Source organism: Corythoichthys intestinalis, chromosome 5, assembly GCF_030265065.1.
Source record: "Corythoichthys intestinalis isolate RoL2023-P3 chromosome 5, ASM3026506v1, whole genome shotgun sequence".
Classification (NCBI taxonomy): Eukaryota; Metazoa; Chordata; class Actinopteri; order Syngnathiformes; family Syngnathidae; genus Corythoichthys; species Corythoichthys intestinalis.
The window spans coordinates 50,627,521-50,654,923 of record NC_080399.1 but is presented as its reverse complement, the minus strand read 5'-3'; the positions used below and the strand labels follow the sequence as shown (position 1 = coordinate 50,654,923).

At 40.0% G+C, this 27,403-nt stretch overlaps 1 protein-coding gene across 1 annotated transcript in view; it reads left to right on the top strand.

Annotated features, from left to right (window-relative positions):
• The first annotated feature begins 752 nt into the window (after window positions 1-752).
• jph3b (junctophilin 3b) overlaps window positions 753-27,403 on the top strand; it is a 117,584-nt gene continuing 90,933 nt past the window's right edge. The window contains exon 1 of the mRNA XM_057836940.1: window positions 753-2,409. Within this exon, the coding sequence (XP_057692923.1) occupies window positions 2,028-2,409 (382 nt within the window). The 5' untranslated portion in view covers window positions 753-2,027. The remainder of the gene's footprint in view (window positions 2,410-27,403) is intronic.

The following is a 27,403-nucleotide window of genomic DNA, read 5'->3' as shown; positions in this document are numbered from 1 at the left end:
GAGATATTTTAACACTTAAAATGCTACAACAGCTATGCGCATCATCTTACCCTTCTGCGTTTCCCTCCCCTCGCCCAACCACAATTACTTCACGCCTGCAAACTGGGCCCTTTTGAGGCCCGGGTGCAGTCACACCACCAGCACCCCCCTAAATTCCGCCCCTGAGGTTGAACATCCAGAAAAAGGAGAATGAACGTACAACCTCACTATATGTCTCCAGTTCAGTTCCCCTTTTTGAGTGTCGTTAATAGGAAAGCTGATGTAACACAGCGGTATGCTCCTGTTATAGTGTTTTTGTAACGTGTTGCAGGCATCAAATTCCAAACGAGGGAATGTTAGCTTCCAAAAATTCCATGAATCATTATCAGTAAATAAAATCAGTAAGATTTAGCAATTTGAACAATACATTGGTTGAAAACTGAATGTTTTGTATACATCTACCATATGTTTTGTATACATCTTCCATAATGTAGACAAATAAGCATGAGCAATTCATGGAGAGTTTTGCGTTAACCAACGGGTACCGGAAAGACATGCAAAAGCCATACAGGAAGGCTGGAGCCATGACCCAGAAAATCTCTTAATATGATCATTTATTCCGGTGCGATAGTCACCATCATTGTGAGGGTCACTAAGAACGTTTGAGGTATGGTAGAGAAAGAAAGAGCATTGAAAAGCTACAAGTGAGCAAGTACTTGACGGAGAGCATGTGTCTCTTTAAAAGCTGGAGCGTGCTACTGAGCAGGGGGGGGATGGCTGCATTGGAACAGTCCTCTGTAATGAGCAGATTTTGTAGGAGAGAGAGAGATAGAGAGAGGGAGAGCATAAGAAGAAATTGTGGGAGCAGGACAAGCAGGCGGGCAGGCTATGCGTCAGCCCCTTCTCCACGGGGAAACATGGAGATGAGTAGGAGATGCTGAAGAGTGAAGAAGAGAGCAAAACCAGATCGTATAGATGGATATTATCTCATCAAGCAGGCGCACTGAAGGCAACCCACGCAGAGGATAAACCACTTATGGACGCAATGGATTAAAGACCTGCAGACAGACGGAGGGAGAAGGCGAAGGAGGAACACGGGCGGAACTATTCATCTATTCACTTATTTATCATCGTTGTGTGTGTGTGTGTGTGGGGAAAGCAAGAGACTGCATTGCTGCTTGCTTGCACTATATGGGCAGAAAAGGAAAATAGCAAAGAATCCCCATTCATTTATGTTTCTCCCTTATTTTTTTCCTCAGTATGTACTGCTTGGCTCTGTGCGTGTCTGCCAAGGCAAAAGTAAGCTATAGATTGACTTAGTTGTCTGATGTAATGATGCTATGCTTGATCACCAATAGTAGACTTGAAGACAAGATTCACTGTCTGTGGGAGGAAGTATTTTGTTTTGTTGTAAATCGATCCAACAGCATGTTACATACCTGTGCAGTTGAGGCCTCGGTCCTGATTGTGGAATCTTAAGCTTGGAGGCTTGATGAGCTGCCATTGGGGAGAGTTTTGTGCTCCACACACCGCAGAGGCGGCAGAGGAGCCATAGTTAGATAGGAGGCGAGTGAGTGGACTGTGTAGGCCTGCTCATGGCAGGCTGCTCGAGATTTCTCATTGTTTCATCTACTTCTGAGAGGGTATAATGGCACTGATAGGACCCCCGTCCTTCTCTCTCAGCGCTCTCAGGAGCAGGCAAGTTGTGAGTTGGTGCTACAAAAAACCAACAAGGAGGATGGTGTGAACTTTTCGGCAGGCAATCCCTGACGGTGCTGTGCAAGGCAATCTTGTTTCTATTTGTTCTGTTTGCAAAGCTTACATCATCTGAAAATAGAGGCCTGCGTTGAACTGAGTGGGAGTTTTCTCCCTCCTGCTCACTCCTTCCAGTTTTTTTCCTCCTCATCCGACCTCAACCTCAAACCTCAGCTCCATGGACTGATCCCTATAGCACCAACCTGTCCTCCTTCCTTCTCCCTCTCTTTTCTTTTTCTTTTCTTTTTCTTTTTGTCGAGGCTTCAGGTGAATTGCCGAGACCTGTTTCATGCATGTCCACTGGAGGCAGATTCAACTTTGACGATGGGGGGTCATACTGCGGCGGGTGGGAGGAGGGCAAGGCGCACGGCCACGGGATATGCACGGGACCCAAAGGCCAGGGCGAGTACTGTGGGTCTTGGGCCCATGGCTTTGAGCTGCTGGGGGTCTACACTTGGCCCAGCGGGAACACTTACCAGGGCACGTGGGCGCAAGGCAAGAGACACGGAGTTGGTGTTGAGAACAAGGGTAGATGGGTCTACAAGGGGGAATGGACGCATGGCTTTAAGGGACGCTATGGTCTTCGGGAGAGCACCGGGATGAGTGGGAAGTACGAGGGAACATGGAACAACGGGCTCCAAGACGGATACGGCACTGAGACATACTCTGATGGAGGTAAGCAGGGAAGAACTATTGTATGTGTTACTTTGAGAGTGTTTACGAGAATGTTTATGAAGTCAATGCTTGTCAAGGGGCAAACTGTGTTTCCATAGTTTCTGAACATGGTTTGACAGAAAGTGAATGAGATGTAAAGTGATACAATGTTTGGTGTACAGTACAAGGATACAATGCCTTTCAGGCAATTTTATTGGGTCATCCCAGCCTGCCCTCACACATTTAGAGGTTGCTTTAGATCTGTTGAAATTATAACAACAACAATAATAAAACTTTATTTTCATAATCCCAACTTGTTGTAAAAATGTTATTACTGATTTATTACTATTGAAAATGCAGCGAGATCTCAAACAACATCTAAATGTGTGTGTGCAATCCTTTTTCTCCCTGGCAAATGTTTGAAAGCAGGAGCTTTACAGTATTCGGGTCACCAAACACAGAAATAAAATAGAATAGCCCTTAATCGTCTTGAAATTGCAGATGCTGACACTTTGTTGTTTACAGTGCACGGTGAGGAAACTGAAAGCAAATAAAGAGCGCAGAAATCTACTCAAAGATTTGAATATCGGTCTTAAACTAGACTTTTTCCCACCTTAAATGACATACTTTTTAGGTAAATGCTGAGCACAAACAGTAGATATTCATGCACAAGTACGTCACACCCAAAACAATGGCAGACCACATAACAGCTGCTGTATTTGTGGCTCTAAAGACTTCTCAAGCAAAGTACACTCCTAATGTGTCCCACCGACTTCCATTTCCATTTTTTATAGCACTTGTCCTTATTGAGGTCATCAGTCAGCTGGAGCTTTTCCCTCCCGCGGCTGGTAACCACTTAATCCCAGTGGACATGTTGAAAAACAACCGCGAGCCATCTAGAATCTTGAATCAACCCATAATGAATATTTCTGAAATTTGGATCAGACAGCTCCATACTTTATTCAACTAAAAGGGAAATTCACTGTTCTAAAAGTTAACACAATATAAGCAAGGCAAGGTAGGCATGATGGTTTGCTAAAAATTATATAAAAGTCATAAGCACAGTGTGTTGTAAACGTCCAGAAACAGGTGCATGTTCAGTGTAAAAGCAGTAGAAGTAAAGTTATTATTCTTTTGTAGTTGAAATAAGAACGGTATATTTCAAGATCGAAACAAAAACAAAAAAACCGCTACCATTCTGTCACAGTATACCACATTAAGACACAATCTCTTCGAACGTGATCATTTGAGGTCATCAGTGTCACCCATCCCTTTGAGTAATTGTGCTTTTTTGTGCATGCACATTATGACTACAAAGATGCATTCACATAAACCTGGTGGTGTGTTTGCAAGCAGGGCAAAAGCGCTGACAGTAATATGCATGCAGTCTTGTTACATAAGTCTACTACGAACAGCAGGCTGTTCCAGGACAATGCTGTTCTGGACCACACACAAACGCACGCACACATACACGATCCATTGCGGGCGGTGCGATGATATCTACAGACTAGATTAGTTTTAAGGGTTTGACAGGACAGAGATGGCTGGACTGTCAGCCAGACAGATGGGTTTGAGGAGACAATGTAACGGATAGCTGGATGGACAGCTGTTCAGTTGCATGAATCAGTTAGATGAACACATGACTTAAAGATGATGATAATCGTCATCAGAACTATCTTTTCAATCAGGACGAAGGAGCTTGTGAATGATATACAGTGAGGAGTGACAAAATAAATCACAAATAGGGAGACGTGTTAGAATCAGTTTGATGGTCTTATCTCATAGGGCTTTATTTTCAAGACTGGTGGGTTAAATTTAAGCAGGGTCCGTCCGGTTAGTCTGGGTGGTGGCCATTGAGCAGACTGGCGCAAACCACCATATCTGAGGCTACGTTCAGATCGCAACTTAAAGTGAGTGACCCATATAGGATTTTTTTTTTGCCTTTAACTGACGAGTGAGATTCTTTCATGGCTGCTTGAACAGGTTAAGTGACATGGAATCGTACATTTTCCTATCCAATCTTTACTACTTAGGTATTTGCTTTTGAATCTCACAGGGGTTATATTTTTCTGGATGTGACTGCAATCTTAACAGTTCAGTGACCCAAATTCGGAATACAGTGCAACGATCAGTGGCACAACTACACACTGAGCAGCGAATTGGCGCCATATTGCCACGAGTGGACAGCAGGTGCTGTCACCTTAGTCAAAATTACTCTCACTCCGGTTTTTAAAATTTTTTAATTTACTTTTTTAAATTTTTCATTAAGAAAGTCAATGGATTGTTGCCAACAAATTTGATTATTGATTGTTGCCGGCAGCTATGAGCCGTCACGCTTGGGGCTTTGTTTGTGTGTAATGTGAGGCTGCGTGCGCGCCAGTGATTAGAGCTGGGAGAGAGAGAGTTCACTGCTACAGTCAGGCTTAGTTGCTGAATCAATAATAGCTATGCGAGAGTTAGATTGTCTTGAGCCGTGTGTGTTGTCATATCCAGTGTGCCTCTGTCAGAAGTGAGTAAATGAAGCCAATTGTATTGTTTGTATTCTTTGTTGATGATGCATTAGTACTTAGCACGTAAGCTAACTAGCGATAATGCTAATCAGTGTCTTAAGTGTCCGTTTCTATTGTGTTTTGGAAAAGCATATACCGTGTTTTTTGGACTATAGGTCACACCTGAATATAAGTCACACCAGCTCAAAAATGCACAATGAAGAGGAAAAAAACAACAACATATAAGTCACACCAGAATTTAAGTCGCATTTTTGCGAATTTACTTGATAAAATCCAACACGTAGAACAGATATGTCTTCTTGAAAGGCAATTTAAATCAAAAATACAATAGAGAACAACATGCTGAATAAGTGTACAGTATGATAATGTTACATGATGCATGAACAATGAAATGCGAATGTGGCCTGTATGTTAATGTAACATAGCTATTAAGAGTTATTGAGATAACTATAGCATAAAGAACATGCTAACAAGTTTACCAAACCATCAGTGTCACTCCAAAACACCAAAATAACATGTAAAATGATATAATAATGTGTTAATAATCTCACACATAAATCGCTCCAGATTATAAATCGCACCCCCATCCAAACTATGAAAAAAACTGCGACTTATAGTCCGAAAAATACGGTAAGCACCTGTTATTGTTAGATCGTAACGTTATCTCATTAGTTTTTATAAAGAAACCCATCACATAAACCCATTTATATAACAGCTCAAAGTCCCATTCAATCTGTAAATTGTCAAACGAGAGTGTGCTTTGAAATTGGATTTGGATGGTATTTATGAACAGGTGTTCGTTACAGTCGTCCTCCTCCTTATTTGATTTTGTTGTTTAGTTTGTTTAAACAAAATAAGTGAGTCACTGACACAATTTATATCAGTGCTTTGCCCACAAGAAAAAAAATGTCAATCAGCCGCACTGTTTTTTTTAAAGTAACAGGACTTTTGCCTGAGTTTTCTATTCAGAAATTCTTTTTGTTTTATACCCAGAACCTTTATTAAAAACTTTAACAAGTTCTACATACTTAAAAGAGCACAGATGTAGACTACCGTTAGTTCAGGAGCTGTAATACAATATTATATATTTTTAAAGGAACTAGTCATCTATTTTGTCTTCTTTGTTACTAACAACATGCCTCAGAAAACCTGTGAAATTGTTATGGTAATTGAAAAAAAGTGACATTTAGCTGATTAATCGATTAACTGTCCAATGAATTGATTATAATTATAATCGTTAGTTGCAGCCTTATGACTAACATACTAAAAAAGCAGCAAAGATGCCACAAAAAAAGTGTGAATGCTGGGTTGGGGTGGGTTGGCACGTGGGTGTCGGGGTGGCTGGAGAACCATTTTTCATTTACCCGAACAAGAATGGGTAGTTGCGCCCCTGGCAACGTTGATGTCAATTTGTATTGCTCAGCAACAGCTTGAAATACCAGGAGGACGGTATAGACACAGATGTGCAGTTGAGGGACAGCAAAGTGTTATAACTAATAAGTACAGTAGAGGTGGGAATCTTTGAGCACCGATTTGATTATAAATCGATTATTGATGTACCTCCCCCCAACCCCCCTGCTTTTAATGTTTTGTACATTAGTTCCAAAATGGTTCAAAAATCCTCTCAGGCTAAACCAAACTAATATTTCAGTAACAAGTTAACGGTTAAAAACAGTAAATAATATACCAAAGTCCTCATTCTGTATCAGCAGCTTTAAACTACCGTAATTTCCCGAATACAAGGCGCACCCGTGAATAATGCGCACCCCAAATTTACTTGTAAAATCTAGAGAAAATTATTGTACCCACCCTAATTTTAGCACCAATAAATAGAAGAATACAAGAAAACAGCGCTCGTGTACAGATACAGAAATGTCATTTTACTGACTGGTGAAACACAGCACAAGCATAGCATATTGGTAGTTCAAAACATTATTATAAACTGACAATACTTATAATATGATTTGACAACTTCTCCAACTTACCAGAATCTAGGAGAAAACAAAACAGATGTGACTTTTCTTTTAAAGGCTGCTGTTTAACTTGCTCATTTCATCATGATGAATAAATGTTTCTTCCATGGATTGATACGGTAAAATGAAAGTGAGAATGTTCCATAGATTGATACGGTAAAATGAAAGTGAGAATATAAGTCAGAAACTGAGAGAGCTCATCGCTGTCGACATGACAGTAACAATAGGAACTATTGTTATTTGGGTTTGAGTTTCCCGAGGGACAGATATAGTTGACGGACACACACACGAAGTCTGTGTTGTTACGTTTGTTATGGTCCGAGTTGCGGAGCTGCAATAAACGTTGACTCAAATGAGTTCAAGAAACTAAATTTTGTGCTTTATGAAGAGTGAAACAGACGAAATCATTCGGCCGATCAGAGTGAAGTATTACCGAAACAAAATGGTGACATCACGTATCGTAATGGTCGGCAACGGAACGCCACATACGTTTCTTCAACACAACGTGGCCGTGTCAAAAAAAAAAAAAAAAAAAAATCTTATCTATATATATAAAATATATATATTTCTGTCTCCATTCATGTACCCGTTTATAATGCGCACCATGATTTTACAAGTTGATTTTGGGGAAAAAAAAGTGTGCGTTGTATTCGGGAATTTACGGTACATTCAATTAATTAAATGTTGTGAATCATCTATTAAAATTGCTCCCGTTATTCCATAATTTCCCTTTTGTCTACTTTCGACATGTCAAAGTTTTAAAACCGCTTCATCATTCAAAGAAAGATACAGTACAAGCCAAGATTTTGCCGATTGAGGAGTATTTTAGATAAAAAGTTAATTAGATTCGCTACAACAGAGCCTTCTAGAGAAGTCTACTGCTTTAAGATGGCGGCTGTTTACTAACACTACCATCGTCTGTCATTTCGCGTCTAGTTCTACATGTATGCGATATCTACCATAGCTGTATGTTGCCGTATGTTTGTACCAACTAGCAACTGGGCGTTGTTTGTAGCAGCTGTCGGCCGCAGTCAGGTATTATTGTTTTTTTTATCGAGCGGCATGTATTGAACATGATATTTGCTCTCGCTCCGTTCCTCATTGTGTACCGAAGACCGCGCTGATTGTGTTTTACTTCTGCTTTACCTGGTATAACTCAGTTATGGGAATTTAGATGTTTGTGAATCGTTCTCAAATCTTCCATGGCCGGATCGCGAATAATCTAAGAATCGGAAATTTTGCACGCCTCTAAAGTACAGTATTGGGGGATGAAGCAATTTAAAGGTGACGTGAGGGATCCTAATGTTTGAGATGTTTTTGGTTGTTTTTTCGACTATAAGCTGTAACTGCAGTCGTAAAGATAACGAAAAATAAAGTCTTAATGCTAAATTTAAGGAGGCGAAAGGCTCCAATTACGGAAGCGATTAGGGATGGATAACTGTTCAATGTCTGTTTCAATGAGCTGAAGAATCTGCTGACCGATACAAAGCTAGTTGGTTGGCTGCTTTTCACATCTTTTGTTAATATGCTTCTACTCTTGCATCCAGCTTTGCTAAGCACGTGGTGGACGGAGATCTTCTACGCATGAATGTCACTTATAGGGCAGCTATGGGTAGAAAATAAAAACAGTTGTCTGAACAACCACACAAGAATACTGGATATGACTAAAAAGACCCCCCCCCCCCCATAATTTGTGCAATTAAATCTACAGTCTGAATGTAGCCTTTAAGGAGGAGGGCTGTCCTATGCTAGGCTGTACACGGTTTGTTCAATCAAAGTGGCTCTTCTCGTTCTCTGTTAATCAGGGGTGAACGTGGGCCAGAACTCCGTACCGGCATGAGTTTCAGGGCCGAAACACCGTTCTGGCATGTGATGCTTTGATCCCGAAAATATGACGGCAACTCTGTGTTTAAAAAAAAACCCTGCCATGCTGCCACACACGCATATCCAAAAAGAACAATTTACTAACGTCAGATTTTCACAAGTGTTAACAACAAGCCTAATAAAGTGCTTGTGTAGCGTAATCTGTTTCCACCGATATTTATTATTCATTTATTTATTCTACATTGTTCTTCCCAGCATCTCTCTGCATCTGACAAGTCGCGTTGCTGAGCACATGGTTGCAACAACAACAACAAAAAAATCTGGACTCTGCTGTCCGTTCAATTGGCTGACATACTGACGTGATTTGCATGGATAGTTAGCTCTGATTGGGTTAAATGCACATTTTTTCCCCTTTTTTCTTCTTCTTCTTTTTTTTTTAACAACAAATAGAGGGAAAAACCAAGCTTTTGGAATTAAACGGGCAAGAAAATTGATCAGATCTTTAAGAGAAAGGAAAGCGTTGATGAGTTTAATTTTATTTATTTTATTTTTTATTTGGGAGGTTCAGAACAGCTGCCATGTTAATGTGCACTTTGGACTTATTTTTGTTCATTTATTTAAGGCTATTTATTTCCTGATATTAATTTAAAAAAGTCTATATATATGATCTTTATTCAGGAGTCACACAGGGTGTCCATAGCACACAAACCAACAGAAAAATGACATAAGAAAACACAGGAACAGAAACTACAAAAGAAAGAACATTAAAAAGTTACAAACTATCTATGCACAACAATGTTTGCTTTATCTTCAAAATATATTCCATTTCAACTGTGCATAGGCAAGTTTGAATGAACTTTTGGGGTCAAAATAGAGCCTTGCTCTATTTTAAGAGTTCCGCTGCACCAACGTCAACAATGCATCAAGTAGCAGAGGGGCAGGCGTACTTTTATATCAGTGCTATCAGGCTCTTTTGGCGGACGGATATACGCAATCAAGGCTGACGAAAACTTGATAAATGCGCCTTTTTCAAGTTTCGTGAGCTCTGGGACACTCGAAAAATGACTCCCATACCTCTCCTTGCTAAGCTAAATGCTACCTCCATGTGCCGTTATGTGGAAATGTAGTTCACGAACAACAACAACAACAAAAAACTTTTCACCTTCTCACCAAAACTAGTAAAACTCTTTACACGGCTATTAGAATTTCCCCCTCCTCCTTGAAATGGATCCGATAACAGAAGGACTAGTATTGCTGTGGTAATGTAGTGGGTTTTAGGACCAGATAAAAGGAAAAAGAAGGACTACGAAATGTATACTGTAAGTCGTACTGTTGCTACAAGAAAAAAAAGTATTATTACATAGGGTAATGTAGCTGTAATCAGCTACGCATTTTACGTACATGTACCGTAGCTGAGAGCTACGACATTAGCCTGGCTGATGAAATATTTCAAATAGATATTTGATATGATTGCTCTTGGGAAGAAAAATGTGAAAAAAATCTCATTTGTCATGTAAATTTTGCCGTGGCGCGACATGATGAGGCTGTCTGACTCCGATGCAGCCCACCACCAAAGCTTCAAAAAATCCTAGGCGAAACCCTGTCCTTTGTTCTTGGATAGTTAAAATTGAGGATTTGCATTTAGATTTGAGGAAATGGGGGAAAATAAAAATTAGATGGAATTTTGTAAATCAGTGATAAAATACAATTTTGAATGGAAATCAGTTTCTCATTTATGCCTTGTTTCAGTGTACTGCAGTAGCCTTATGCGTGTGAAACCTTTCATTCATTCATTCATTCATTCATTTTACGAGCCGCTTATCCTCACAAGGGTACCCAGATTAAACCCACGCAGACATGGGGAGAACATGCAAACTCCACACAGGAAAGCCCGGGATTTAACCCTTGATCTCAGAACTGTGAGGCGGACGTGCTAACCACTGTGTGTGTGAAACCTGTTGTGTTTTTTATTGTGTGTTATATCCATAACTGTGCCAAAAGAAGTGTTTGCATTTCGGTGGTTTTATTAGTTTTAACCCCCCTCCAAAAAAAAAAAAAACAAAAAAAAAAAAAGGGCTCCGTGCCTCTATGTAAGGGAGTTCCGGCAAGAAATTCTAGCCACTTTCACCCCTGCTTTTTAATGCTTTTACAAGACAAAAAAGATTGCTGGAATGGAAATAGAAAAAGCTGGAAATCCAAGCAGACTACATTGATGGATGATAAAGTTTGCCTTGGTAAGAGACGAGATTAAAGATATATGGGCTGGAAAGTGGGGACATGGAAACCACCCAACACCCCTGATCATTCATGTAAGATATTTTATGTTTTAATCAAGTAAAAATGATCATGTGTTCAACAAGTTGATTCAGACTGTTTGATGACCATTTTCCACTTATTTGGGAATTAACAACATCTGACATTCACCAAACCTCTTAGAATCAAATTCACCAAAATCGTCTTGGACCAGCTTTGCCAGAAATTCACCGTGCTTTGCGAAGCCATTCAGACAGACTTTCCACCACCAAATTCTTATGCTGCTGGCTCCTTTACGGACACGCACACTAAGCTTGCCACCGCAGACCCAGCGTGCCTTATGTTTGAACTGTGACACAAATTTTAAAAGACGTTTTCTCACTAAATTGCTAGTTTGATTACCTCTTGAAAACTCAGAAATATTAAACATCAGTTTTACGGTTTTTTCCCCCAAAGGTTTTATTTGTTTGTTGTTTGTTGCAAATCATATCTGGAACTCAGATAAACTGTGACAATGAATTACTGTGTGCCGGTTACTTTTTCCTCATCCGAAGAATTATGCCCGCATATTTCTTGTTCAGTAACAAACCGCTTCTTACGTAACTCACCGTGTAAATAAATGTATGTTTACTGTTGTATATTTACAATTGCGGCTGATATATACAGCCAATTACACTTCTAAGTATACATCTTTTATTTGGCAAATCGTAGGTTTTAGTTTCACTTCTCATTTAAGGTCTTAATCTAAGTCATCACTCCTGATACATGTTATACTTCTGTGGTATTTCATTGATTGTATGTACTGCAGATCCATCTATCTGACAGTTCCACTCTCTCCTTCACTACTGTATATCTGATATGAAGCAACACTTCTCCCTGTCTCTTTACTCTTCTCCTACCTTTGTTCTGCTCCCACCTTTCTCTTTCCTCCCACAGCACACTGCATTTCCACAGAGCTCCTCTATACAGTACAGTGGGTTTCCATAGCAACGCACACCGATGTGCATCAGGTCAACGTGTCGCAAGAGACTCTGTACCTCACTGCTATTGGCCACTCGGCAGCTTTATGTGACTCTGATTGGCGTACTTGGTCTTCTGGGCTAATGGTGTTTACTGAGATGAGGAGCGCTAAGCTGACTGATTACTATCCATGCACACACAGACAAACACACTAGTACAATAAGGAAGAGAGCAATAGAGAGGCAGATTATTTGTCACTGTGTTAGGGAGACATAACAGCTAGAGATTACAGTTGTCAGTTGTTGTGTCCAACTGACTAAAAATACACTAAAGTATTTTTTTTAAAAACATTTTTTCATAATCTTTGATGCCATTCTACCAGGTTTGCATGACAATTTGCGTCGAAAGTGCTCAGAATGATATTTTCTCAAGCCTCTTTAGTTAGTCCTTTTCTCTTTGCTTTCTGCAAAATCTCAATTCTCACTAATATGCAGCTGACTGGAGCCAATTTGAGTGTTTTGCTCTGATTGGCTGTCTGTGGAGCGGTGGGAAGCTTGTGGGCGTTGGCAATCCGTGTGGTGACTTTGACACCTCGCAGAGAGTAAAGTTCTTCAACCGCATCAAACCTTTCTATTTCACTATTACATTAAATATTCACTCACTTGACATTCCCGTTTCAACGGGATTCCGTACGTGCGTACGCGTAGTTCAGTTAAGAGGCAAGCTTTCACGAGGACTTCTTGTTTATATAGATTCCATCTATTTCAATAAAAAAGTTCTGTCACTTGACGCCACGCACTGAAACGTTGCCTCAAGGCTGGAGGTCATTACCATATTTGTTATTTTGCAGACGTCCAAAGGCGGAGAAAATGGCCGGCTAGATGGCAAACAGCGGCGAGAGGTGGACGTCATGGGGAAAAAAGTGACAAAAATAGAAACTGGTTGTGTGACAAAAGACTTGTACTAAACCACAGCAAATTGATATGGATATATTTAAATTAGTGCTGTCAAACGATTAAAAAATTTAATCTAGTTAATCATATGTCAATTGTGTGATTAATCATGATTAATCACATTTCCCTCGGGATGAATAAAGTTGCTCTTCAGGAAAAAAAATCTAGGAAAATACTATAATTGACTTAAAATTTGTTTTAAGATGAAATGTATGATGTGTGAATGAATTAATAATTAACCAAACAGAGTTTTAAAATGTTATTTAACAACTCAGCTCGTATAAAATAAAAAATAAAATAAATTGTCTGTATTAAACAGCAAAGAGTTTTAACAGATTAAAGTGCCTCAGACTCAGACCCGGCGGCATGGGCAGGTATTAGGGGGCCGTGCCCGCCCTGAGGGACGGCTGTGCCCACCCTAGCTCGATTAAACTGTACTGTGTAATTAAAAAAAAATATCTTCCACAAAAACACACACACACGGGGAGAATGAACCCTATATTCCAGTGTTTTTCAACCGATTGTGCCGCCGCCGTGAGAGATCGTCAGGTGTGCCGCGAGAAATTATCCAATGTCGCTTTTTTTTTTTTTTTTTTAACATCGTCGGGCAAAGTTGCAGTAGGAGGGAAGGAATGGGGAAAAAGTTCTCGGTTGTGTGCAGATGAGTCATGTTGCGTTCAAGAACTGCTCGGATTTCTAGCCATCAGCCACCTTGCTCTCCGTAACAATGTGGACCCCAGCACTTCTACTGTTCATTATTTGACTCGTCAAGTGTCGATATATACAAAAGTGTCCTTTCCATTTTATCCATATGTGACGACCGTTAATCCTCCCTCTTTGTTTTATTCCAACACATTATCGAGGACAGCTAGGTGGGAGATGCCTAGAAATCCGAGCAGTTCTTGAACGCGTCAAGTGCGGCTATCTAGCACCATGGCGCCATACAAGCTTAAATGTCATCTCCAAATGAACGCCCGTCGCTTCAGAACAAGTCGATGGATTATTTTGTACGCCTTCGTGAAAACACAGAGAAATGGGCAACTTTTTTGAGAAAAACTACAAAGGTAAATAAGAACGCCCTGAAAGCCAGTTACTTTTTTGCTAAATCCCAAAAGTCCCAAACTGTGGCAGAGACGTTAATACTACCTGTCTGCAAAGCCATTGTCAGCGAGACGACCAGCCCTGATGTGCTTAAATACATTGCTCAAGTCCCCTGTCTGATAGTTTTTCAAGCCTAATTGCTAAACGTTTCACACTGAGTAAGTATAAATACTGAGAAATTATTTTATAATTAAATATACTATACAGAAAGTAATTTTGGAACATTTTGGTGTGGTGTGCCGCGAGATTTTTTCCAACGTAAAAACGTCCCGTGACTCAGAAAAGGTTGAAAAACACTGCTCTAGTCATCCTATCTTGATCTGTCGTCATTCAATTCAACCAATCAGAGCAGCGAATGTAGGCAATTTCTAGCCAATCACAGATAAGGGGGGCGGGCTGAGTAGCCGGCCATTGTGTACTGCGATTGGATAGGGAATGCTCCGGTTACAGAAATGGCGATTGAGCGGCTCCTCCGTTGCTAATTCAAATTGGAATGGACATCCGTGTTTTTTTCAAGAAACTAAAGACGAACTCAAGTCATGACAAAGACGCGGCCGAAAGTCAACATGAAGGGATAGCACTGCCACCTCCTGCAGTTTCACTGACTGACACTATTATCAGAAAATATAACGGGTAAAAACGCCACTGTTACGGCTAAATTTACATTGAAGAAGTGTGCCCGCCCAAAAAAATGTAATGCCCCCCCTGTAATTTCTTTCTGCAGCCGGGTCTGCTCAGACTAACAATGTGGCTCAAGTACCGTTTGGCATATTACCCAAAATTGACTCCCAATTTAAAAAGCAGAAAAGCACAATACAGTAACAATAGCTAGTATTTCAAAAAATGTGTAAACAACTTGTCTGTTAAATTCAACATTTGAAAACAAATAAATGCAGCACTTGCAGTTTTACACTATATGGCCTGAGAGCTGTGTGAGATTAAAAAAAATTTTTTTTTAACAATTTTCACACACTTAACTGAAAAACATTACACTAAACTGTGTGTAAAGGTGTTTAGAAACACTAAGTTAGCCATACTCTTACTATTATTATTTTTTTTAACCAACTTCTCAGGCAAACTAGCTTGTTGACATTTTCAGATAACAGAGCAGATCTTTTCTTTTGAACAATGTAGCCTACCCTGTCAAAGAAAATAGTCTCTTGCAAGATGCAGGTGTGACCAGATACTGTTTTTGCAAGGTGGGCCAGCTTAAGGCCGAGTTATACTTCTGCGTCAGACCTACGCCGTCAAGGAAGAATCGAGTTACGACCCGTACGCCGTAGCCTGGCGCGCACCTCTCGATTTTTCTAACCTTCGCGTCGCGTAGACGCGTTGACGTAGCGAAAACGGACTGTGATTGGTCCGCTCAGACTGTTGTTTCTGGGCGAAAACACCGCCATTGTAGAATAGAATCAAACATTATTTTCTACACGCAAAAATGCACCAAGCCGACGGGCGTATCATCGAAGAGCAAGTCTCGTCAAGAAATTATTATTGTGACTGCCAAATGGCAAGGTCGGCGATCGAAAAAATAAATAAATGGAAGAACCACCGAGACGTGGGTGGTCGGAATCGAGTGGCCACACGAAGCGGTGACACAGTCGGCCAAAAACTGCCAACTTTTTATCACTTCATGTCGTATTTTTGGTTGGTGCACTTCATCATTTACTGTGTACATATGTTTCAAGTATATGAAGAATAAAGCACAGATTTGGTGTCAAAAGAGTTGTTTTGATCTTTAATTTTCAATAACAGACAGTTCACACACACAATACATCATCACTGATTGAGAGTGCCTCGGTGCTTTTTATGATCTTAAAATCAAGCCTCCCAACGCAGTTTGGGAAGTTCCCTAGACGCCAGAAATCTGCTAAGGCTTCCCACTGGCTGGTTGTAGGACACGGCAAACAAATCAGGCTGGAGGGCTTTGCAGACCTTGAACGCAGTGCTCGACGCCAGTTTGAAGCTAGCCGCCACAGCTAGCTCTCTCCACCCGAGTCTAAAACTCTCTGTGCGGCATCAAAAGTCGGCCAGACCGCCTCGAAACCGTCTTCTGCGTCGCCTGCCCGTCAACATTTGTATGTTCAATATTTATTCAGTGTTGATGAGCAGAATATTTACTTTCAAGAGTTCCATCTTGCATTGTTTTTTTCTCCGACTAGCGGAAGTAGTCAACAATCATGCCCCAAAACCGTACAAACATAACGCCACATCCCTCTAGTGGCTTGGCGGTGAATTACAGAGCAACGCGTTCCCTCACCGCAGAACTATCGAATGTCGAATGACGCCGTAGTCGCTACGCCGTCACCGTAACGCGGGAGTATAACTCAGGCTTTACTGTGGGCACTATTGTGCGCAGACCACTACTGTAGTGGACATGAGTCCATGCTGGCACTGCCTTGTACCTGTCTAGTGGTTTGTCATTGGTTGTTGTTGTTTGTTGTCATTGGATTTTCAAGGCCCTCGTCTTCGACTATGTTAATGGGTGTACACTCTACAGTCTCTGGCTACCCATGTAGCGATAGCAGTAGTCAACCTACTTGGTTTCTTTTTGTTGGCAAGTCCGAGTCCGCACTCTGCCAGTGAAGCTTGATGACTGCGGCTTGTTCCTGCAGTGTTAGCGTCATTGCTATCGCTAGCGAAGATGTGCCTTTCCCGAAGGTGGTACTTTAGGCTGGTTGAGCTTCGATTGAAGGACAGTTCATCACAGCAGTATGTGCACACAACTTTGGTTTTATCCAGGTTTCCATTAGGCATCTTTTTAAAACGGAATTTGGTCATCATCCTCACTCATCGTGGCTGGCTGCATTATGTCCTGCATTGCCGCGCGGAGAATGTAAACATCAGCATAAGGGACTACGGGAGACAGTTGTGGCCAAACTTAGTGTGAGCGGTAAACTGCGTTATTATTTTTTTTTTAATGCGTTAATATTTCCAGATTAATCATGGTCGTTAACGCGTTATTGTTGACAGGCCTAATTTAAATACTGCATTCGAATCTATGCTTGGTGCGGCTCAGTTAAGAACCAGGAAGTGGCAACCTCTAGATGACTTTTCTCAGTTTTCAACGATATTAGTGGGCGGGGGTAAGAACAAAGAGGGCAGGTATTTGCATAATAAGGCTTGGTATGACGTCACACAGTAATAGGGCTGCTACGATTAACCGATTAACTCCAGTAATTCGATTAGAAAAAAGCTTCGAATCAGGTTTTGCTGGTTCGATGATTCATCAGAGTGGCGTTGTAATGGTTTGTTTTGAAAGTGTTTGCATTTAGTTTTATTCTTTTGGGTGGATATACTGCCCTCTAGTGGCAACATTTAATATGCCATAACTCATCGAACATGCCTGGATCCAGCTGCTCCTTGTTAAGATCAACATAAGGTTGTAAGTTTTGTTTGAGCTAATATGATTGTTTATGCATTCGTAATTTAGTTAAGAAGTATGTTTAGCAGTTTTTGATGGGCATGTGGGTTTGAACAATTTGTTAAGAGCTTCGTAAAAAAAAATAATAATTAAAAAAAAATAATAATAATGCTCTTTTGAATGTGCAGTCTTAGCAAACCAAAATAAATATTATTTATATTGATACATACACACTTTTTTGTTCTACATATCCTAAAATGTATTCTAAAACGTATTTCATGTTCGAAATTCGACTATTTGCACTAACTAATCAATAGATTAATCGGTTAGTTAAATAATCGATAGCTGCAGCTCCACACCATAACCAGTTTCATAACCTGCTGTTTACAGAGAGAATTAATTCTAGAAGAGATTGCAAACAGAAAGACTGCAAACTACATAGCTACAGTACAGTGTAACCAGGGCACAATCCCATTTAGACCTACAGTGTCGTTGCATGAAATGGCGACAAGTATTGGAAAATGACTTTAGTGCCTCTTTAATACAACGACAGACACAATAAAGTAGCATTCTCATCAATTCTGTAGACACAAACAAGAAAAAACAAACAGCCACATGAAAATATTCACTGTGGAATAAATACTGAGTTGAGAGCTAAGTTTCCCCCAGAGTTGGAGATGGATGTGTGCCAATTGGTGATTAAATGGTGACTGTTCAGGCGCGTAGACCACCTGTCGCCAAATTCTGTCATAGGCTCACTACAGTCTTGAACAGCATATAGAAAATGGACAAATGAATGGAGTTCCACTTGATCCTTCTCATTAATGTCAGTTATACCACTGGAGGACTGCAAGGGGATTATCTTTTTGTTCTACATGAAGGTGGAAGTCTCATTTTCTGTGGGCCTTGTATCTCAGATGATTCAAGTAAGGTAATTTCCCTTTTCAGTCATGCCCAGGGGACTTTCTGGTGTTTACTATACCTATATACAGTGCATACATATTTATCTGACATAATTGCAAATTTTGATTTAATACCCTAAAATCAACAATGAAAGTATGCAGTCAATTCACTTTTGTTGGCTTTTTAGGCAGTAGTTCAAATCCATAGTACTAGCTAGTCCCAAGGATTTGAAATACTATCCATTTTTTTGCCATAAATCTGCATCTCATGTTAAATTACCATCACAACAAGCGGCACCATCTGCCTGTGAATCACTGTCTTTGTCATGCATTGCAACTTGGTGTATTCAAGCCAAGTTTTATATTGGTATAAAGCCTGAGTTTTGCTTCTGCGTTGCGGTGACGGCGAATTTACTACGGCGTCAATGAGCAATCGATAGTTCTGCGGCAAGGGAACGCATTGCTCTGTAATTCACCACCAAGCCACTAGAGGGGTGTGGCGTTGTGTTTAAACGGTTTGGGGGGACTCTTGTCGACTTCCTCTAGTTTTTCTTCCGGTTACACAATAATGCCAACGGAGATGGAACGGTTGAATGTGGATCTACAGCTCATCAACATTGAAATGTTGATCATACTGTAATGTCCGTAACTAAGCAAGGGGTCCTTTAAGAGGCGATATGACTGGGGAGCGGGAGAAAGCGCAAGTTAGCGGTCACATGTTGCGGCAGCCCGCTATTATTTTGTTATTTGTGTATTTTATTGTTGCCACAATAAAGTGGGAAAAGCCATCATTTTAAAAAAAGATAATACATATAATTCATAATGGTATTGACAGGTTAAATCGGGCACGTACTGCACCTCGCCTTCAAGCAGGGGGCCGCCCACATCAAGAGGAGCTGTTCACAAACACAGGCACGCAGCATATGTAAGGCCGGATTTAGTTGAAAAAGTAAGAAAGCTGTACCGCATACCAACAGGAAGGATTGTTCTCAGGAGTGATTTGTTCAAGGATTCAAGGTAATTATTATATTTTTCTTACCATGCATGCATTTTTAAACGTTGTGAAAAAATCAATGGGACAATTTAACTGCTACGGACTAGCATTGTCCTTTGACATATTTACGTAAAATAAATGTTACCTGCACATTTTTTTTTTTTTACTTTTAACCAATAATCGAGACTGCTTTACGTCCATACCTATTTAGAATTCAGGGATTTAAGCATTTATCCACAAGAATTTTAAACATAAAAATCTCTTTGTTGTAGTAAGTTGGCGCCACATTGTGACTTGAAGACAAGCAGCAATTCGACATATTCACTTAAAATAAATTCGACCTGCACGTTTTTTTTTTTTTTTGGTAATTAACAAAGAATCGAGATTGTTTTACGTCCATGTCTATAAAGAATTGAGGGATTTAAGGATTTGTTCAAAATAATTAAAACGTAAAAAGCTCTTTGTCTGTGTTTCCACTTGGTCAGCTTTGACGGAGGCCCCCTATTCATCGGCCCCGCGCCCCGTCAATACCATTATGAAGTCGATGGATGAGATTTTTTATCATGTTTTTGCAATGCTGACAGCACTCCTGTAACGAGTCACATGACATTTTGAAGGGAAAATGACAAGCAGTACTCAATTAGGAATTTAGGGATGTACGTAGTTTCTAAGGAGTGTACTCACTTTTGTTGCCAGGGGTTTAGATATTAATGGCTATATTTTGAGTTATTTTGAGGGCAAAATAAATTAACTCTATTTTATAAGCTCCGCACAGACTACTTTTCATTGTGTCAAAGTGCCATTTTGTCAGTGTTGTCTCATGAAAAGATATACTTAAATATCTGCAGAAATACGAGGGGTGTACTCACTTTTGTGATACACTGTGCGTTAGAGGTGTGCAAAATTTCCGTTTCTTAGATTATTCGCGATTCGGCCGTGGAAGATTCGAGAACGATTCACAAACATCCAAATTCCGATTATTGAAATATGCCAAGTAAAGCGGAAGTACAACACACTCAGCGCGCCGCGCGGTCAATGAGGAACGGAGCGAGAGTAGCTAAACATCACGCTTGTCATTACCCGGCCCCTCGGGTAATGGCAATGCTCAACTCACGGCTCTAGCTCAACTCATGCCACGAGATAAAAAAACACAACAACATACCTGACTGCTACCGAAAAACAGCTACAAAGTACATCCATATAATGTTACGGTAGATATCATTTATATAGGACTAGATGCAATATGTATTCGGTAGCGTTAGCAGCTCACCTACAAAAAGCTAGATAGGGGCGTTAGTAAACGGCCGCCATCTTAAAGCAGTACACCTCCCTGCAAGGCTGTTGTAGCGAACCTTCCAAGCAAACCTACTTAACTTTTTATCTAAAATACTCCTAAATCGGTAAAATATTGACTTGAATCTATCTTTAAAATAGTTTTAAAACTTTCACATGTCGAAAGTAGACAAAAGGGAAATTATGGAATAACGGGAGCAATTTTAACAACTTTAACGGTTGATTCACAACATTGAATTAAGTGAATGTAGTTTAAAGCTGCTGATACAGAATGGGGACTGGAGTTTTTTATTTACTGTTGTTTTTGTATATTTGTTTACTGCTATATGTTACCTTGATACTGAAATAGTAGTTTGGTTTAGCCTGAAAGTATTTTTGAACAATTTTGGAACTAATGTACAAAACATTAAAAAAAAAAAAAAAAAGGGGTGCATCAATAATCGCTTTATAATCGAATCGGAGCCTCTGAATCGTAATCGCAATCGAATTGTTAGGTGCCCAAAGATTCCCAGCTCTACTGTACATGTTGTTGCGTTTCTTTACACGCTGTTATGCATCTAGGCGGAAGAATATTATTATATTCCCCTTGCATATTGTTCAGTAAAAGTGCTGAATGTCCATCCATCCGTCCATCCATTATCTCACGCTTAATCCGGGGTCGGGTCGCGGGGGCAGCAGGAACATAGGTATTGTGACTGTCACAGAAAGATGTGAAAGTGAGAGCATCACCATATCAGTATGTAGTGTAATATATAGTATTCAGAGGCCCTTCTTTGGTGTTAGCTATTTTAAAGGTCATCCTTTATACAATGTCTATTGAATTGCAATAATCCGCAAAGAACATGCTGTACCACCGTACTATTGAATAGTTTCCGTTTCCCTTTCATAGTCTCTGACATGTTAGAATGGTTTACAATCTGAAGTGTTGATGTCAGCATGGATTTCTTTGAACGTGCACTGCTATAAATATGCATCCAAAAACACTCACATACACTCACACACACAGTGTAAGCAAAAGAGTGTTATGGTACACTACATAAGAGGTATCCTGCAGAGTGCGGAACAGCTATTGTGAACGGCTGGCAAACATTTAGGGCAAAAAAACGTGACAAGAAGACTGCATGCTGGCAAAAGGGAGAACGTTTATAAATAATTGATGTGGCTGAATTTTTGGAAGAGCAGGGTTTTTTTTGTTTATTTGTTTGTTTGTTTGTTTGTTTTTTCACAAGGAATGAAATACATTCAGTATTTTTTTTTTTTAATTTAAGTTTTAACTCATTCACCACCATTGACGGCAATAGATGTCTAATCCATTTTTTAACTGCGATATAAATAACTGGAAAAAAAAACAGACTTAGGCAAAATCATTGAAATGAATGACAATACCACCCAATGATTTACATATTTTCAGCTTTGAACAGACCTTTTTGTGTTTAATGCACAAGACAAGATCTTAATCAAGTCCATCCTAGCAGATGAATCTTCTTTAATAGTTCTTGTTTTCACCTTTAACATACGTACAAGTCTAACTTCCAAACTGACCTTCACTTTAAATTAATAGGAAAAACACCTTGATCACCTCCAGCAGAACAAATCTTTTTTTTTAATAAAGTGAAAAGACACAGAATTTTATTTTATAATGTGTAATAGGGAGATCAATTGTAAATATTATCCAATATTTCCCAGACGTAGGAAAAATAAATGTTATCAGGCATTTTATGGCACTGCTAGTACTAGTTTAGCCAATCAAATGAGATTACCTCAGATTGTCCCGATTCAACACACATTGACTTCCCACTTTGCTATGTGCCTTCATTGGCTTATTCAGAATTTAACGGCCAGAGATGGTTAATGTAGCCAAAATTTGAGTCAAGTAAGAGAAGTGTTAGTTATAAATAATATTACTCAAGTAAAAGTAGCCATCCAAAAATTTACTCAAATACAAGTAAAAAAGTATTCGTTTAAAAGAATACTTAAGTAATGGGTAAAATTGTAGTTGCATACAATGTCTGTTTTTTGTTTTTTTAAAAATTCATATTACATGACACAAAATCATCACATCCAGACCAGAACAACACTACAAAACACCCACCCAAAGAGCATCTCTAATGGAGAAAAAACATTATTTCCTCTGATTGGTATAATTGAGTCATGTGGTTATTGTTGCGACGTCACATTAGTGAAACTGAGACAGCCACTGTAGGATTCTCTGGCAAAAACAAAGTCAATATGAAGAATAAAGAGGGAAAAATGTAACGACAGCCCAAAGTAGCGGAATAAGTTTTTTTTCTTCTTCATAAATCTACTCAAGTAAAAAGTATACCGTGGTAAAACTACTCTAAGAAATACATTTTTCTAAAAAAGTTACTCAAGAAAATGTAACAGAGTAATGGAACAAATTACTACCTTCCTCTGTTAATGGCCCAGGGAATTGAAGTAGGCCTGGTCTGAGTCTAAGAATGAGAAAGAAGAAAGACAGAGAAGTATTGTACAGGGAATGAAACTATAAGCAGGGGTGCACATTAAGTGGTCCGCATGCGCGCATGCGTACTGGACGTAGACAAACGCGCTGGCCCTCGATGGCTTCCATACGCTTTTGCGTACCGATGGCTGATCACTGTATTTGCGGCGGACACGAGAAAATCACTTCTGAAAATGTCAGAGGCAGGCCCCACTGAGTAATTATTTCCGTGTTCCCTCACCCCCGTCAAAAGACAGACAGACGACAGAGACGTCACCGGAGCTACCGAAAAAAAGGACTTTTGGTGAAAAGTGGCTGCAGGAGGTACCATGGCTAGAAGCTAATGATGCTCGCACGGAAATGTGGTACAAAATTTGCCATGACAATCCCAATTTCGCTGATAAGAGCAGCGCATTTTATGTAGGGTCAAAGAATTTCAGCCATCCAGACTTTGAAAAGCACGAAAAAAACAGAGTATTTGGCAATTAAACAAACTATCGATGTCGGACAGGACCCCACTCGCCCTATGGACAAGAGGCGGAATAAAGTTTAATGAACAGCGCCATGCACTGACAAACGTGTTTTTGCTCGCATTTCACAAAGCTAAACATGCACGTTCAATGAGCTCTTATGAGGAGGACATCCCACTTTTACAAAGGCTTGGAGTTAATGTGGGAGCCGCATAATGTCCTTTATTTTGAATTAGTGCTTTTATGTTTATTTCTTTACATTTCACTTCAGAGTAATGGCAATTTTGTTGTGCCAGTTGATGTTAATCAAGCAATAATTGTTAATATAATTATTTAAAGGTAATTGGATCTAAGTAAAGCTTGTCATAATTTTATCGCATCAGGTGGGTTGGCTCTCAAGCTCCATGCGGACCAAGTCACATCTCCAGGTCCTCTTCTGAGAACCTGGGCAAAAAAATGATGTGCACCCCTGACTATAAGGAGCGCATGCCTACATTATTTTGTCTGTTATCATAGTTCTAAGAAATTCGTGATTTGCGTATTTAGATTCTTTGAGCAAGCGTCTTTCCCACGAAGTTCATTCATAGGTCTTGTCTTTTCCTTTAATGACTTGACCACAATTTGGCCTGTTTGTCTGCAAACCCATCTTAACGTTCTTACATTAGTTGATGAGTTTTTACTCTCTTCCTATTCTCCTTTGCTGAGGTCAGTTACCTGATCCTATTGACGGCAATACCAGAGTTATTTACAAGATTCACTATTCGCATTCCATATTCATTGCATAATCTTACACAAAAATTTCTAATGATAACACTTCTTGGCTACAAGAATGAGAATGCAGTGCAGTGTGTCTTCAAAATGCCAAAATAGAATAAAGCCCAATAGAGTCCTCCTTCCCTGCTGATTCCTCATTAAAGCAAACAAAAAAAATATATTGCATCAGCATATTCGTAATATCCGCATTTCTTCTTATGTAATGGGAGTAAGGACGTTCAAAATGTGGATTAGTGAGCTGTCTGACATGCAAAAATTCACCAAATCTCATTTAGATATGCATTTTGCCAGGATCAGTACCTATTAAGTAATAATTGGGCATACCATTTAGGGAGATTGCCCAGAAAGCACTTTGCTCTTTCTGGATTATCACCGGTTAACATGCTTGCCATATCATCAATTTGAAATGATCAAGGGCCATACATGCGAACATTACAAATACAAAAGTTAAAATCATTCATTCATTCTTCCATACCGCTTATCCTCACAAGGGTCGCGAGGGGTGCTGGAGCCTATCCCGCTAATAATAGGCAGGAGGTGGGGTACACACTAAACTGGTTGCCAGTCAATCGCAGGTCACAGAGAGACAAACAACCTTCCTCAGTAACAATTCCACCTATGGACAATTTAGAGAGCTCATTCAGCCTACCATGCAGGTTTTTGTTTGTTGGAGGAAATCTAAATACCCCGAGAAAACCCACGCTAGCACATGGAACTCATACAAACTCCTCACAAGAAGGATGGACCCCAAGATTGAACCCAATTGAGCTCAGAACTGTGAGGTGGACATGCTAAATTGCTAACCACTCATCCACTGTGCCACCTTCTTGTGGATTATGATTTCCGAATCCAATAACCAGTTCAGGGTGTACCCTAAATCCTGCCGTATATTCGATTGGGATCGGCTCCGGCACCCTTGCGATCCTTGTTAAAATGAACAGCACAAATAATAGTTGGATTTCCTAATAACCAAAGCATGTTGCTATCGAGTGACACAAGGTTTAATAGATTACACATAATTTATCGTTATAATGCAGATGTGTGCTTTTTACATTCAAGAACTATAGAATCTAATAGCTCAATAAATATCTGTTGTCTACTTGTCTGACCTGAAGAATCTTTAAAAGCATATACCGTAGTTTTCGGACCATAAGTCGCAGTGTTTTTTCATAGTTTGGCAGAGTATAAGATGAACCGTTTTATACTTTGGAGAGACTTATGTGTGACTATTTACGGTCGAGTCGGGCCCACTTCTCTCTCGCTCACTTTTAAAAAACTAAATATATATTCATGTATTTATACTAAAACGATGTATCGATGTGAAATAAAATCAAAAATTGGTATAAAACAGAGAAGGGGCTGTGCATGTCTGCGCACGTGAACGCAGCGGCTCTCTTTTCAATCTTCCCCTCCCGCGCCTTGGTGCCCTCCGTGAGCATCCTGGTATTTCCTTTTCGATACGGAGCAGCAATAGGAGTGAAAAACAAACTAAAGACAGGGGGGTCCCGGAATTGACGATGGGGCGGTGTAGGGTCGGTCGCCAACGGGTTTACACTCACAAAGGATTCAGACGATTACTGGGTTCTAGATCACAGAGCTGATTTGTGTACACTCTACCCCTTTCAATCACTTAGCTTATAGACACCCCCAAACCCGTCCCCCTCTCTCCCTGGTCAACAGGCCCCCACATGGTGTTAACCAGAAAAGCACCAACATATTAGTAGTTAGTAGTGATGGGACGGAATGGGCCGAGGTTCCGAAGCTTGCGTCGAGTAATGGGAGGGGCGTTTCCACGAAGCTTGTAGTGAGGCGCGCGTCATTTCGCCAAAATCCGGAAATGATGACGTGGGAAGCCTCGCCGCCCGGCTGGATCTCCTGAGCGCTTCGGAAGTGATCCGACATTTGGCGTGCATTGCAAAAACAGTACAGACTACGGTATAAATTGGTTGCAAAACGCAATGGCAATCGCCTGTTATCTCACATTTTGTGGATTTCGGGCTCCTGTACTTGTTACATCTGTGCGCAACAGTGCAACTAGTGCAATCTTTTTTCGAGCCTTGTCCTTTGCTTGCGATGAAGCCTGCACGAAAAAAGCGATCATACCCTGTATGGGAACATTTAGATTTGATTGCTTTCAATAAGGTAAGGGAGAAAAACTACTTTAATATAAATGTGAGTGTGTGTGTACCTATCTGAACCAAAAATCAACAGAATGAACAATCCATTAGTGTACTGGGAGGCACAAAAGAATACCTACTCAAATTTATATAAACTGGCACTCACATTTCTCGGCACCCCAGCTTCATCTGTGCCTTGTGAAAGAATATTTTCTAAAGCTGGGGAAATATTGTCCAAAAAAAAAAATACCGTTTAAAGCCAGCCACTGAGGGAAAGCTATTATTTCTAAATAAAAATGAATAACAAAATATCCTTAGCACTTGTTGTATTTTGTTCACAAAATTACTGACACAAGCACATTCATATCTTTGTCTTAACTAAATAGCCATTGAATTCTTAAATGGTGTTATACTTGTATAGCGCTTTTCTACCTCTTAAGGTACTCAAAGCGCTTTACACTACATTGCCATCTACCTACTGGTGACACAGCACCAGGAGCAATGCGGGGTTCAGTATCTTACTCAAGGATACTTAGTTGAGTTCATCAGGGTGGAGAATCGAACCCACAACCTCTGGGTTGGGGGACAACTACTCCACCACTGAGCCACGTCATCTCCATCTTAGCAATGTTGACCTCTTGGGCTTCTAGACCACTTGATGGCGCCATACAGTAAATGAAGCACCATGAAGCTTTGCTACATGTGCAAACCAATTGGCTGCAAAGCTTTATTGCCTCATGAGGCTTCATTTGGCCATCACTAGTAGTTAGTCTAGACGTTCACAATGTATTTCTTCTTGTAATTTGTGTTTCTTTTCTTTCTTCTCTTGTGTTTCTTTTCTTCTTTCCCCCCATAACCTCTTCCTGTTTGCTGCTTTGTCATAATAAACAAGGTATGTTGAATGATCACAATGGGAGTATGTCAGACTCTCAATGTGAAACATTAAAACTGTTCAGATTATCCGGGCACTTAGACTTCCATTGATCTGTGTCAAACAGCTGAACAGGACAGGTTAAAAAAAAAAAAAAAAAAAAATTTAATTTAAAAAAATAAAAAAAAATAAAAA